Here is a 15,550-nt window from a genome sequence, read left to right as displayed (position 1 = left end):
GTAACAACTGACACCACGAACATACAAAGAATTGTAAAAAAAATACTATGAACAACCCCATTCCAACAAACAGGACAACCTAGACAAAATGGACATATTCCTATAAAAATACAATCTTCTAAAACTCAATCAGGAAGAATAAAATAATCTGAATAGGTCGATAACTATGGAGCAAATTGATGCAGTAATAAAAAAACTTCTAGTAAACAAAAGTTCTGCACTAGATGGCTTCACAGAGGAGTTTTACCAAACATTCAAAGAAGAATTAAAACCTACCCTCCTCAGACTATTCCAAAAAATACAAGAGGAAGGAACACTTCAAAGCTCTTTCTAAGAAGCCAGCATTACCTTAATCCCCAAGCCAGATAAAGGCACTACAAGGAAAGAGAATTACAGGCCAATATCCCTGATGAACATAAATGCTAAAATCCTCAACAAAATATTAGCAAATAGGATCCAGCATTACATTAGAAAGATCATACTCCATGACCAAGTGGAATTTATTCCAGGGATGCAAGGCTGGTATAATATTCGCAAATCAATAAATGTGATACATCACATAAACAAATTGAGAGACAAACATCACATAATCATATAAGTTGATGCAGAAAAAGCATTTCACAAAATCCAACACCCTTTCTTAATAAAAAACTCTCAGCAAAGTGGGAACAGAGGGATCATACCTCAACATGATAAAGGCCATATATGACACACCTATAGCCAACATCATACTCAATGGGAAAAAACTAAAACCATTTCCCCTAAGAACAGAAACAAGATAGGGATGCCCACTTCCACCACTCCTGTTTGACATAGTACTGGAAAAGCTAGCCATAATGATCAGACAAGAAAAAGAAGTAAAAGGCATCCAAATTAGAAACGAAGAAGTAAAACTGTTATTATTCGCAGATGACATGAGTCATTGTGGCCCAGAGTTCCTTTCAAGATGCATAGAAAACCCTAAAGACTCCATCAAAAAACTACTAGACTTAATAAATGAATTTGGCAATGTAGCAGGATATAAAATTAACACTCAGAAATCTATGGCTTTTTTTATTCATCAATAATAAACTCACAGAAAGAGAAACTAAAAAAAAAAAAAATCCCATTTACCATTGCAACAAAAAATTAAAATACCTAGGAATAAACTTAACTAAGGAGGTAAAAGACCTGTACTTGGAAAACTACAGGATGTTGAAAAAAAGAGATAGAGGAAGACATAAACAAATGGAAGAATATAATGTGCTCATGGATTGGTAGAATCAACTTCATTAAAATGTCTATACTCCCCAAAGCAATCTATAGATTCAATGCAATCTCCATTAAAATAGCAATGGCATATTTCACAGACCTAGACAAACTCTTTAAAAAATTCATCCTATATAATAAAAGGCTAATATGCAAATAGACCAAATGGCAGAACAACCAAACAACTGAACAACTGGACACTATGGTGTGCGCTGACCACCAGGGGATGCGCACGGAACATAGCGGGTGTCAGCGGCAGGCGGCAGAGCGCAGAACATGGCAGGTGTCAGCTGTGGTGGAATGGTAGAGCAGGTGAGCGGGGATGCCAGACCAAGGCGGGGAGCCAGTCGCTGTCATCGGGGTAAGCCTCTGGTAGTTACTGAAAATTCTTTGCTCCCATGCGCCACAGTCCTGCCCGGCGCTCACACCTGCTGCTGGTGCCGGCCCTGCTCACAACTGCTGCCAGCGCCCAGCACTGGCTCTGATTGCCCCTGAGGGCTTCTCCACCTCCCCCTGCTCCTGAGGGGCGATCGAGGTTGGCAGCCACCTCTCACACCTGCTGCCGGGGCTGGCCCCACTTGCACCCGCAGCTGGCACCAGAGCCCCCGCTCGCACCCGCTGCTGGTGCCCGGCACCAGTCCCAATTGCTCGGCACCATCACTGGGTGCGAGTGGTGGCTGCCGGCCCCAATCGCTCTTGAGGGCTTCTCCACCTCCCCCTGCTCCTGAGGGGCGACTGGGGCAGCAGTCGCCACTCACACCAGCAGACAGCGCCAGCCCCGCTCCCACCTGCTGCTGGCACCAGCCCCAATTGCTCCATGCCATCAGTGGATGCAAGCGGGGCCGGCGCTCTCAGCGCATGGGAGCAGCAGCAGTGGGAGTGGGGCTGCCAGCAGACAGGGGACCAGGGGCCATGGCGGGAGGGTCCAGGTGAGGGCACAGAGGATGGACCGAGACCCGCCTCTGTGCCCACTGCAGCCTCGTGGCCCAGAGTTCTTTTTAAGGTGCACAAATTCATGCACTGGGCCCCTAGTATGGAATAAAAAAAGACCCTGAATAGCTGCAGCAATCCCGAGAGAGAACAAAATTGCAGAAAATCATAATACCAGCTATCAAGCTATATTACAAAGCTGCTTTTCTCAAAACTGCCTGGTACTGGCACAAGAACAGACATATAGACCAATGGAACAGAACAGAGATCCCAGAAATCGACCCGAGCCATTTGACAAAGGAGGCAAGAGCATACAATGCAGTCAAGACAGTCTCTTCAATAAATGGTGTTGGGAAAATTGGACACATGCATGCAAAAAAAAAAAAAAAAAAGAAAAAAAGAAAGAAACTAGACCACCAACTTACACCATACACAAAAATAAACTCAAAATGGAGAAAAGACTTAAATGTAAGATGGGAAACCATAAAAATCTTAGAAGAATCCATAGGCAGCAAAATATCAGACATATGTCGTAGCAATATCTTTAGCGATACAGCTCCTAGGACAATGGAAACTAAGGAGACAATAAACACATGGAACTACATCAAAATAAAAAGTTTCTATACAGCAAAAGAAACCATCAACAGAACAACAAGGGAGCCCACTGCATGGGAGAACATATATGCCAATGTTATCTCTGATAAGGGTTTAATCTCCAAAGTTTACAGGGATCTCATACAACTTAACAAAGGAAGATAAACAATCCAATAAAAAAAATGGGTAAAGGTCCTAAATAGACACTTTTTGAAAGTGGAAATACAGAAGGCCAAGAGACATGAAAACATGCTCAAAGTCACTAATCATCTGAGAGATGCAAATCAAAACGACAATTAGGTACCATCTCACACCTGTCATAATGTCTATCATCAACAAATCAACAAACGACAAGTGCTGGTGAGGATGTGGAGAAAAGGAACCCTCATGCACTGCTGGTGGGAATTCAGGCTGGTGCAGCCACTGTGGAAAACAGTAAGGAGTTTCCTCAAAAAATTGAAAATGGAACTCCCATTTGACCCAGTGATCCCATTTCTAGGAATATATCCAAGAAATCAGAAACACCAATTAGAAAGGATATATGCACTACTATGTTCATAGCAGCACAATTCACCATAGCTAAGATTTGGAAACAGCTAAGTGCCCATCAATGGATGAATGAATTAAAAACCTGTGGTACATCTACACAATAGAATACTACACTGCTGTAAAAAAGAAGGAACTCTTACCATTCACAACAGCATCGATGGATCTGGAAAGTATTATGCTAAGCGAAATAAGCCAGTTGGAGAAAGATAAATAGCATGTGATCTCACTTATTTGTGCAATATAATTAACAAGATAAACTGATGAATAAAAATAGATCCAGAGACAGAGAATCATTGAACAGACCATCCAACCTCAGAGGGAAGGTATGAGAGGGTAGGAGTGGGGGTAAGAGATCAACCAAAGGACTTGTATGCATGCACATAAGCATAACCAATGGACACAGACAGTATTGTGGGGGGGCGGGGAGAGGGCATATAGTGGAAGGTTGGAATGGCTGAGGAGAAGTCAATGGGGGGAAAAAGAAGGCATATGTAATACTTTAAACAATAAAGAATTTTTTAAAAATTGCTCTGGTTTCCCCCAGAGCATGTATCCATCCCTGGCTTCAGAGGCACCTGAGCTGGGGGAGAAGAGCCACTGAGTGTGCCTGATCATCCAAGGTAACCAGAGATGCCACGAGCACAGGGGCTGCATCTCAGCCAGGCTTCTTGGGAGCTGCCACAGCAGAGAGCTCGCGAGCAGATGGCAGCTCAGGTGCTGGCACAGCAAGTCTGAAAAATGGTAATTCCCTAAGCACGGGTCAGCAGCAGGCGTGTTCGGGAGTGTTGGCTGCATCCCAGCCTAGGAAGACCATGCACAGCGGTGAGCATTTTTCCAAGGAGGAACGGTGAAACGGGACAGTGGCTCCCAGCACACAGGGGAGCCAGGCAGAGGTGAGTTTCTGGTCCTTAGGGCTGGGCCTGGTGGAGACCAGAAGAGACTGTGGAAGGTTGGGAGGAGCAGGAGTAGGGTGACAGCAGAAGGAGGCCGGCTGTGCAGAGCCATGTGGGAGCAGGGAGCCCACGAGGAGCCCAGCACAAGTGTGGGGGCCAGGCCTGGAGAGCCAGCAGGGCTGGATGGACTACACATCAAACAGGCAGCTGAGGCTCTCTGGCAGCCTTTCCCTGGAGTCCTAGCCTCTTCGAGCAGGCTAAGGGCCCCTGGGCCACGGGGACCAGGCCTCAGCCTGGGTTTGCCAGCAACCTTATCTACAGCATGTATACGCTAAAAATCAGTGCAAGGGTGCCGGAGGGCGAGGCTGAGGCTCAGCACACTCTCAGGCACAACTTTCTTCATTTTGGTAGAAGCTGAGAGTGGGGGAAGCTTTGAGATGAGTGTCTGGATGGGCAAGGATGGGAAAGAGCCCTGGAGGATGGGCCCTAGGCAGGTAGTGCAGGGAATGCGGTGCCGGAGTTGGCAGGCAGGGTCTAACACAGGACCGATGGCCCTGGGTTTATGGACAATCAGCCAGCCTGTGCACTGAAGGACCCTATCCTTAGGGTTTAATGCTGGGCACTTGCCAGTCTTGAAATTCTTCTTTTTACACTTTGAAGTAAGTCAAGTTGGATGGGACAGGAAAGCCTTGGCTCATATACCTAGGACAGGTTCTTGGCTACCTGCTCTCTACCCTGTAACCACTGCTGACCTCTGCTCCTGGCAGGGGCCTGGATGCAGTTGCCCAAAGGGTCAAGGTGGGTGCATGTGCCACGTAGCATCTCAAGCGGGGGCATGGCGGTGGCCATCCCACCCTGGGCAGGCAACCTCACACAAGTCTCAGAGGAGGTGAGATCCAGGTGCTGAGGTGTGAAGAGCCTTGGCCATCTGCCCTGGGTTGAAGCACTGGGCCCATGGGAAGGGGAGCTGTTCCCAGACCCTCTGGGCAGGGCAGAGAGCCATGGGTTTCTCCAGTGGTGCCTGTCAGCCCGGACAGGGCAGCTGTCAGGTCCCAGGGGCCCAGAACTGCCCAAGGCCCATGTGGGAATCTGTGCCTAGGGGGGCACTCCCTCTGTGGGCTCTGTCCCTGGGGCTCCTATCTTCTTCCTTCCACTTCCCGAGTCTGGCTTGTGCTTTGCCTGAACTTCTGGCCCTCCACCATTAACCACAAAATACTCTGATGATTCTCCATACAAGTTAAATACTCTAATATGTGCATTTAAAACAGACTTTGTACAATGTAAAGATAAGTGGTAAAATTCACGCTAATAATTTAACATTCTAATTGTTCTTTACTTACTTACAGTCAATAAAGAGAAAACGTTAAAATCTTGACAAGTTGAAAGAGAGACTGCAGGAGAAAGAAAAAGGATTTAATATGTACCTTTTATGGTACTTTTTCCTGCTTTTTGAACAAGAGAGCCACATTCTTATTTTGGCCCCGAAGTTTTGTGCCAGGAGACCTTCTGGGTGTGGGTCTGCTGGGGCTGGCCAGCATGACAGGAATGGCCAAGTGATCTGTGAGGGCTGAGGTTTGGGGAATGATGCTGCTGACAATAGGCCAGGGGAGTCACTGCTGGGGCGACCAGAGTGAAGTCCCAGAAAATTGACTTCCAGGGAGGCATGGAGTGCCGAACACGGCACCCAAAGTAAAACTGGGGAGCCCAAGGCCTCAGAACACAACTACCCACAAACATGCGAGCCATCAAAAAACAATCCCACACAAAACAAAACAATGGCAAACCACAAAACTGGGAAGACTATTTCCCACCCAGGCAACAGACAAAAAGTTATCCTATCCTATATAATACTAGTAAATGTCTAATATGCTAAGTGTCTGACCATTCGACCAGTCACTATGACTTGCACTGACCACCAGGGGGCAGACACTCTGACCGGTAGGTTAGCTTGCTGCTGGGGTCCAGTCGAACGGGACTGGGCTAGATGTGCCGGACATGCCTTGGAGCCTTCCTGCAGTCCCTCACCGGCCCTGATCGTGCACTGGTGGGGTCCCTCGGCCTGGCCTGTGCCCTCTTGCAATCCGGGACCCCTCAGGGAATGTCGGAGGGCTGCTTTTGGCCTGATCCCCACAGGCCAGGCTGAGGGACCCCACCGGTGCACGAATCCGTGCACTGGGCCTCTGGTTTTAATATGAAGGTTCTTCAAAGTAACAAGAAAGAAATTCAACTCCCAGTAAAATAAAGGACATAAGTTAGCCAATCATAAAACTGTAAGATAATCACTGTTTTAAAATATACGTATTTTTTTAAGTGCGACCTCATTACTATCAAATAAATATAACTTACAACAAAAAGTCTATCCTGGTTGTGGTTCTCGATGTACCACAGCTAGGAAGGACTCGGTGCTATGAGCAGGTGGGAGCTGGGCATTGGATCCAAGGAGCATGAATCGTCAAAATAACAGAGAACATTTTAGCATTGAGAGCTTTAAAATGCACATAATGTTAACCAGGGATTGAACTTTTGAAATTCAGCTTCAGGAAAAAGTAAAGGGAGAGGGGGAGAGGATATGCCAGTTCTTAACTGCCTTGGCCAGAAGGTGACACATGTCACTTCCTGGCACACAGCCCCAAATTAAGTGCACAGGAGACTGGGAAACAGAAGGGAAGAGGGGAGCACATGAATATTCGATGAACCTGAAATGTCTATGTCACACGAAGACCCACATCGCAGCCTGGGCTCTCCCACAGAGAGATCCCAACGGGAGCCTTACAGGAAGAAGCACCTTGAGCGACCGAAGAAACCAAAGGAACTGAGAGCTGCCAAGGTCCAGCCACCCCTGTGTCCAGCTCACCTGGGCCTCTCCTCCTCTTTGCACCATACATTCCTAGGGCCCTTACCCTAGGGGTCCCTACCATAGGGACCCACACCAGAGCGTCCTACTCCCAGGGTGGGCCTCCATGGCCTTTCTCAGGGGACAGACTGGGTCCACCCAGGCCTGGTCCCACAGTCTCCACGCTGGGAGCACTGTGCCCTGGCCTTGGCTGTCCTCACAGCTGACCAAATGCATCACTTGGAATGCAGTATGGGCTGGCTGCTACCGCATCTGTCCTCCATGTCATTGGTTTTGGATCCAACACAGCCCAGTGACCAGCTCACTTATAAGGAGAGGGAGATGTGCCCTGGCCAGGCCTCCTCAGGCTACTCAGGACTCTGGTTGCAGCCTCAGGTGAGCCAGCACCTTCATGGGGTCCAGGCCCCACACTGAGGCTGCCCCCACTGCTGTTTAGCACCATGTGCTTGGTCAAGTACAGAGGAAGCGGACAGCAGGCAGTCCCCTTGTGCTCAATTCTTCTGGGACTGCATTAAATCACCAGTGTGCATATGGAAGCCTCTAGCCACACTGGTGATTTAAATGCCAATGCAAATTAATTACAAATATTAACTTGCCCATTAGGATGGCTCTTATCAAAGATAACAAGTGTTGGTGGGAATGTGGAGACGTGGGAACCCTGGGGCCTTATTGATAGGAATGTAAAATGGTGCAGGCACTGTGGAAATGAGTATAGAGGGTCCTTAAAAAAATTAAAAACAGAATTGCTTTATGATCCAGCAATTCCACTTTTGGGTATAGACACAAAAGAACTAAAAGCAGGAACTAGAACAGACAGACACTGTACACCCAGGTGCATAGCAGCATATTCACAACAGCCAAAAGGTGGAAGCAATCCAAGTGTCCATCAATAGATAAATGGGTACACAACATGTGGTCTGTCTATACAATGGAATCTTATTCAGCCTTAAAAAGGACAGACATCCCGACACCTACTACAAGATGCATGAACCTTGAAGACATGTGCTAAGTGAAATAAGCCAGTCACAAAAGGACATATACTGTATGATTCCACGTACATGGGGTGCCTAGAGCAGTAAAATTCATAGAGACAGGCTGCAGAGTTGGTTCCCAGGGACTTGGGGGAGAAGAGAATGGGGACAGAATTTCAGTTTTCCAAGATGAAGAGTTCTGGGGATGGATGGTGGGGATGGGTGCCTAACAATATAAATGTACTTAATACCACTAAACTGTGTATACTTAAAAATGGTGAAGACAGTACATTTTATGCTACATATATTTTACCAGAATTTTTAAAAAATTAAATTAAAATAAAAAAACTTCTATTGAAAAAAATTTAAAATGTCAGTTCTGCTATCACACCAGCCACATTTCAAGTGCTCAAGGGTAGGGGTTGCTGGTGACTGCTGAATGGACAGGGCAGAATTGGAGCATTTCCTGGAGTGCAGAAAGCTCTATTAGACAGCCTTGCTCTGGAAGGTCATCCTTTCTCACATACTCACTTTTCCTCGATCCTCTCCTCCCCAAGAGGGTTCCCTGTGTCTTAGATCAACCCACAGGACTCTCTCCTGGGTGTGCAGCCCTAAATGAGGACAAGGAGCCCAGAGGGTATTAATTGTCAGGGTAACACATGCCCCAAGAACCCATCTCATCTCCTTCCACCACACTGCACTCAAGGTGGGAGGCAGAGCTCAGATCCCTCCATTGCCCTGTGCCTTGGACGAGCATGTGTCCAATGAACACTCGAAACAGGGAAAAAGACACGGCCCAACTACTCTTTCTTAGAGCTCCTCAATGTATCTCCTAAAATCCATTTTTGTTATGATAAAATTGGTTTCAATTTAAGAATTTTTATATTTCTTATGCTTTTCAAGAAATGAACCCAACCATCCCATTATCCAAAATTGAGGTACAGTTGGATCATGAGGGTATAAATAAATAAACTGAAGTTAACTGGCAAAACCAAGAGAAAGTTCTAGACTTCCTCCTACAGGCTCATGCCGCAGCAGGTGTATGTGACAGAGGGATCCACCAGACCAAGGCGGATTCGTTCCACCAGCCTCAGGAAGAATTCACCTGGGATACTCCCAACTTCCAAGTCCTTGGCATACTTCTCAAGGATAATTCTAGATGTGCTGTTGATGAATTAAGTACTGTTACCATCATGATAGCAAAACCACATTTTATTTAGTAACTGGACTGTTCACCTCCCCATTATCTCATTTAATCTTCACCCTGAAATGGAAATTGTCAATCCATTTTAAAGATGAGAAAACCAAGGCTCATAAGACTGGGGTACACAATCCCACTGCTTTCCAATTCCCCAGCTTTGGGCTTCCCTGCCCACCTCCAGCCCCCTGCAAGCGCCTGCGCCTTCCACAGATCTGTCCTTCCCACCAAGGTCCTACACACAGGATGAACCCTGCTCCTCCCTCCCACCCTAGCTCTCCCGACTGGGCTCAGCTGAGCTAAACACTGCCCCTAGGGCTTGCACTTTGGAGACTGGATGCCTCACATCCTCAAGGTGACCCTGACCAAGCATCAAGCAATGAGGGGAAGGCTCTCCCATACAGACAGGGAAGAGGCAGGACTGCGTCCTCTTCTGGCCAATTAGGCAGCATCCTTGTGCCTCCAGGGGTGGGGTGTGGGGACTGTAATGTGGGGGCAACTCCTTAATCTCTCCTGTTGGGTAAACAAGGGGGTGACACCTTAATCTCTCCGTATTGGGCAGACAAGGGGCAAGTGCCTCATCATGCCCCAGAAGGCACATGTGGCACACAAACACCCCATTACATAGCACAGCTTCGCAGGGAGAAACGGATCCCCGCTTCAAGCTTCCATTCCTCTGCCCACTCCAGGAGAAGCCTGGATGGGTGTTAGTCTGTCTGTCCCCTTGTGGGGACACACACCGATATCCCTTTTTTATTGCTTTACATTTTACTTTTAGGTTACTTTATGTAAAGTGAAGTTATTTCCTTTGTAAATAATTCTAAATTTTAAAAAGTCAGTTCATTTATAGGAAAATACACAGTCTAGGCACAGTGCAGTGTGGCAAAAATAAAGAAAATGGAGACAAATGACTGGCGTTTGGGGAAATGGCCTCCGTGTGTAAACAACCTTGCCACGTCAGAATATGCCCCATTGACAGATGAGAAAACTCAGGTTCAGCATGGCTGACGGGACGGTTACATTTTCTCACCCGTGGACCCAGAGCGCTTCCCTGAAGCCACATCACTCATCCCTAGATCCACTAGGAAACCACAGAAAGCACAGGGGCCCACCTGCTCCTCCCTCACCCCGCCCCACTTACAATGTTCATGAGTGTGAGCAGGTACTTCTGCACGTGCTCCTTCCCGTGGAACTGGACCACAGAGTCATCCACACCCAGCAGGACCTCGATGTTGTAGTCGTCATCGGCAGCATGTCTGCGTGCCCTGCGCCTTGAGCTGTTGATCCGTTCCTCCAGGATGCCCAGGGTACGGCTGAGGCTGTCCAGGCTGCCAAGGGAGGCCCCTGGAAAGACAGAGGGCACAGTGCGCAGCTGCAGCCGGGCTCACCAGGGACACAGCAGCAGCAGGACAAACTCGGCACCTGCCCGGCACCAGCTTGGCCATCACCTTGTTGCAAACTTACATTCTTGTCCCATTTTACAAAATCACAAACTGAGTTTCAGAGATGGCAATATGATGTGCCAAGTCAGCTCAAACCCAGCAGTATACAGATCAACTCCTCGGCCATTGCAGAGCCCTGGTCTGGCACCCGGTGACAAACAGAGAGGCCAGGAAGCTGGGCTGCCCAGCCAGGAGTAGGTTCAGGGTGGCAGAGCCAGAAGATTAAGTACACACTCAACACTTGAGAAGGGTTGTCCAGGTGCCAAAGGACTGGTCTCCCAAGTGTGGCCACCCTTGTTATTTTTTAATATGTTTTTATTGATTTTAGAGAGAGGAAGATGAGAAGGAGAGGGCTAGGAACATCAATGATGAGAGAGATTCATTGATGAGCTGCCTCCTGCACACCCCCTACTAGGGATTGAGCCCACAACCCGGGCATGTGCCCAACCGGGAATCGAACTAGTGACCTCCTGGTTCATGGGCTAACCCTCAACCATTGAGCCACACTGGCTGGGCAAGGCCACCCCTGGAGAAACTGAGGTCCAGCCCAGGTCGTGTATGTCCCACAGTGTCTTTTCAGGCCTCCCTTTAAGAACTGCCTGCTCAGTCCTCCATTGAAGCAAGGCCCCTCACTCTGGGCCAGGTCCACCCATCCCACTCCATGGTCAAGACCTCCCATAAGCACCCTTCCCCAGGCGAACAGTTTATGGCTGGTCCCAAGCCAAGGAGATGGGTGGTTGCCTGAATGAGCTGTGCAGGGACCAGGACAAGACCTTCTCATGACAGCTCCCTCACAGTCTTCTGGGCCAGGGTCTTGCCTCCAGCCCCCACAGGTTTGACACTGGGCCCGGGCTGGGGGAGTAGGGCCTCAGGGGCCTCAGCTGAGAGGCCCAGGGCCCCAGGATGTTATTTCGGCATCTGAACAGCTGTAGCTGCCAGCTCAGTTCCCTTCACCTTTCCCACTGGGCTCGGATCCGCCCTGGACTGTTCCCTGACCCCAGAGTCCTGCTTCTCCTTGGCATTCCCTGAGTGTGAGGGAAGGGTTTTCAGAGACTCCTGCCTTTGGAGGGACCTTGAACCTCAGGTCATCATGACATCACCAACCCAGGGGGTGGTGTCCAGGCCCTGTGGCCAAGGTGAAGGTGGTGCTGAGAGCCCAGCTCAGCTTTCAGTACCCCTGAATAGCACCCCTCTTAAAGAGTCTTCCAGAAAAGTCTTCTCACTTGGCCCCAAAGCCTTTTGTCTGCTGCCTCCTCCATGCGGGGACAGGACTCTCCGCACGTCACAGTGCTGCGTGACAGGGCTTCTGAAAGCAGTATGGCCACTCATGGACAGGTCGGGCAGCCTGCCGCTGGGTGGGTCCTGCTCCACCACTCAGCCCTGCACAGACATCACTCACGCAGTACAGGCAACAGGCATTTTTGGGGTGCATAACTGTCCCCATTTTATAGACAGGAGGGCTGATGGAACCCCCTGCATGGCTGACTCTCAGCCAGGAGCTTTCTCCTTTACACCTGCTGTCTGTTAGCTTTGAGGCACAAACCTGCAACTAGGTCACAGCACAGAGACCAAGCAGAGAAAGTGGACTCCACGGCGCTCTAAGAAAAAGTGTGTTGAAGGAGGTACAGGAGCAGCGTGTGGAGCAACAGAGAAGAGGAATCAGTCAGGTCAGGACTGAGTAGCATCTTGCATTCCTGTATGTCCTGGGGTTCTTGTGTCCCCCCTCCCCGCCCTGCAGTCCCCTGCGCACTGGATATATGCACACACACATGCACGCGGCCAGGGCAGCTCTGGGGAGGCAGGCGTGCAGCATCCCCCTGCAGAGCCAGTGCCCGGCTGGGCTTCTTGGAGACGAATCAGGAACATCCTTGTTGCTCCCAGAGGACAGATCGGTGACTTAAATCTGATGGGGGTTTGAGGAATTGCTATTCTATTTTTACACATTTATTTCTTTGCATTTCTAACAAGCAGGGACAGCTCACCTTCAGAACCACCTTGGGAAGCACAAAAATAGTAATAATCCATGCAACGCTCCCCTGGGGAAAAGGCTGGATGTTGTCATCTGCCCCTGCGGAGCCAGGGGTCACTGACGGGTGGTCCCTGGGCAAAACCAGCCCAGGAAGGCACTTGTTAGGGCCACGCGGTATTTTAAAAATACCTTACTTGGTTGACAGTCTTTAAAAATTGGGAAATTTATTGTTGAACAAAATCTAGAATAGCCAGTTTCTCTGGGGAATTACAAGATGGGATCATGGGACAGGTGGGTGGTTATCATGTCAACACTAGGCTGTGGAGAGATGATCACACCTGGAGACAGGACACACAGGACCATGTCTCTAGGCCACCTGGCCTGCTGCCCTCCTGGCCCCCTAACCCAAGGAGTCACATATAGGTCAGTGACTGCTGGGGGCGGGGGGTGGGGGCGGGCGTGCAATGGGGCTGCCACTGGGGCAGAGCTGTCTGGGCCAGACCTTATAGCTGCTTTTGCCAAACAAGCATGGTTTTTAATTATGTTACAGGTCCATCAAAAACAATGCTTTCTAAATATTCATTAGATGTTATAATTATTATTTTAGTCATGATTATTTTGGGGGTAAATTGAACCTAATGTTCTAGAACACCCCAATCCCCAAAGGCCCAGCCCCTGTAGAGATGCCCCAAAGTGAAGGTCATGGTAATGACCAGGAGAGGAAGACAGGGCCCCTCAGGCCTCCTGGCAAGTGACAACACCGCCCCCCCTGCCACCCAGCCCCTGGAAGCCCTAGTGGTGTGCAGGCCCAGAAGGGTATAGGGAGCAGCCCCAAGGTGATTAGTGTCTGCCAAGCGTCCGGCCACGTGAGCTCTGATGGAACCCATCAGCTGTCAATCTTGGATGCCTCTTCAGTTTCCCTATCGTGGGATTGGTCCTGAAGCCTAAGCCATGCAGAGACCCCAACCACAGCCCGATCCTAGGAGGCCTGTCCCTCAAGCTGAGTCCTGCTGCGAGGACCTCGAGCCAGAGGCAGGCTCCTGCCCAGCCCTGGGTGGGAGACCACGGGATTCCCTGACACCAACTCTGTCCTTCGAGGCCGCCTACCTGTACTGATAGCCTACCTGGCCTAAAGGCCTCTGCACCTCCTGGTCCCTGGGGGCCCGGGGAGGGCCCTCATCCACTCTCCCCTTCTCCCCGGAGCTCCTGCTGCTCACAGGCAGCCTGCTAAGCAGGTGGCATGTGCTCACCCAGCCCTTTGGCTCCAGCCCTCATTACTGGCCCAGGCCTAGGCCCAGGCCCAGACAACGAGCTGTCTGTGTTGCCCATCTCCTGCTGTCCCTGCGCATAGCCCCCAGCCATGAGGAGAAGTCACCAGTCCTCCTTCCAGCCGTTCGTGGCAGATGGAGAAGACTTGCCCCTGAGCAGAGGCTCCCCTGCCTTTCCACTGGGTAACCACAGGGATTTAATTTCCTGGCATTCCCTGTTTTGAGAGACTTTCCTGGAAGGCAGCTGGGACTACTTTCTTCATGTCTCAGGAGGCAGTCCCCGTTTCTTTTTTTTTAAAATATATTTTTAAATTGATTTCAGAGAGGAAGGGAGAGGGAGAGAGGGATAGAAACATCAGTGATGAGAGAGAATCATTGATCGGCTGCCTCCTGCACCCCCCCCACTGGGGATTGAGCCTGCAACCCGGGCATGTGCCCTGACTAGGAATTGAACTATGACTTCCTGGTTCATAGGTTGATGCTCAACCACTGAGCCACGCCCCCCAGGCTGTCTTTCCCACTTTGGATGGGGTCTTGCCTGCCTCAGTTTCCACAGTGCCCCACAGGTAATTAACTGCAGGGCTGTGAGGAGCCAGGCAAAGAGGCAATAGGAGAAAACGCAGGGAGAGTCAGGTTGTCCCCTTGGGAGCTGAGAGCTGGGCTGGAAGGAGAGGTAGGTGAGCAGGGCCACTGGGTTGGGGAGCAGAAGCTAACCTGAGGTGACTGGTAGAGGAGCAGAAGCCAGCACAAAAGCCAGCTGTAAGTCACTCACAGACATATCTAAAGCCCTGGCTGGTTTGGCTCAATGGATAGAGTGTAGGCCTGTGGACTGAAGGGTCCGGGTTCGATTCCAGTCAGGGGCACATGCCCAGGTTGTGGGCTAGATCCCCAGTGTGGGGTGTGCAGGAGGCAGCCGATTCACGATGCTCTCTCATCATTGATGTTTCTATCTCTCTTTCCCTCTCCTTTCCTCTCTGAAATCAATAAGTATATATATTTTAAAAAGTCACTCACAGACATAACTAAAAGAAAATGATGCAGGAGGAGTTAACACAAATGGTGTGATGAGAGGTACCATGTAACTGCCAATAAAAAGAAACCAGGTGTAACAACATTTATGTGATAAAATATAATCCAAGGTATTAAAGGGACCAGCTGATAAATAATTCATTGAGAAGATGTAAACGGTACGAAACAATGCACCTGGTAGAGCGCCAGTCTGATACAAGGAGAAATAGACATGCTAGAGTTCTATGCGCATTTTAATACATCTATTCCAGAAAACAACGGATCAATTAGATGAAAGGTGAGGTGGGGCTGGAGAGGATTTGAATTACTAAAACGAATTAATGTTTAAGCCTAACAATCAGAAAACGTGCCCTTTTCAAGTACACATGGAAAAAAGCCCCAAGTTCTTCTACACATTAGGACAAAAAGAAAACTTAAGAATTGTGTCTTCAGTCACCACCAGGACAAAATCAGAGGAAAAAAGGAAGGCCCTCAAACCCTAAATAACAAAAATTAAAAACAGACTTCTAACAAGCCTAGACTAAATAAATAGAAAATATAAGTTCTAATCATTGGCTCAAGTACAAAACCTGAATAAACCTCAGAAGAAATTGCAAAAGTAGAAA

The 15,550-nt window shown here is 49.0% G+C and overlaps 1 protein-coding gene across 1 annotated transcript in view; it reads right to left on the bottom strand.

Moving 5' to 3' along the window:
* ADAMTS2 (ADAM metallopeptidase with thrombospondin type 1 motif 2) overlaps positions 1–15,550 on the bottom strand; it is a 262,993-nt gene that overhangs the window by 111,301 nt on the left and 136,142 nt on the right. Inside the window, exon 4 of the mRNA XM_079771375.1 lies at positions 10,379–10,581. Within this exon, the coding sequence (XP_079627501.1) occupies positions 10,379–10,581 (203 nt within the window). The remainder of the gene's footprint in view (positions 1–10,378; positions 10,582–15,550) is intronic.

Source organism: Cnephaeus nilssonii (assembly GCF_951640355.1).
Source record: "Cnephaeus nilssonii genome assembly, chromosome: 5".
NCBI classification, from domain to species: Eukaryota; Metazoa; Chordata; class Mammalia; order Chiroptera; family Vespertilionidae; genus Cnephaeus; species Cnephaeus nilssonii.
The sequence above is the reverse complement of the archived record's forward strand: the minus strand, read 5'-3'. Positions and strand labels throughout refer to the sequence as shown.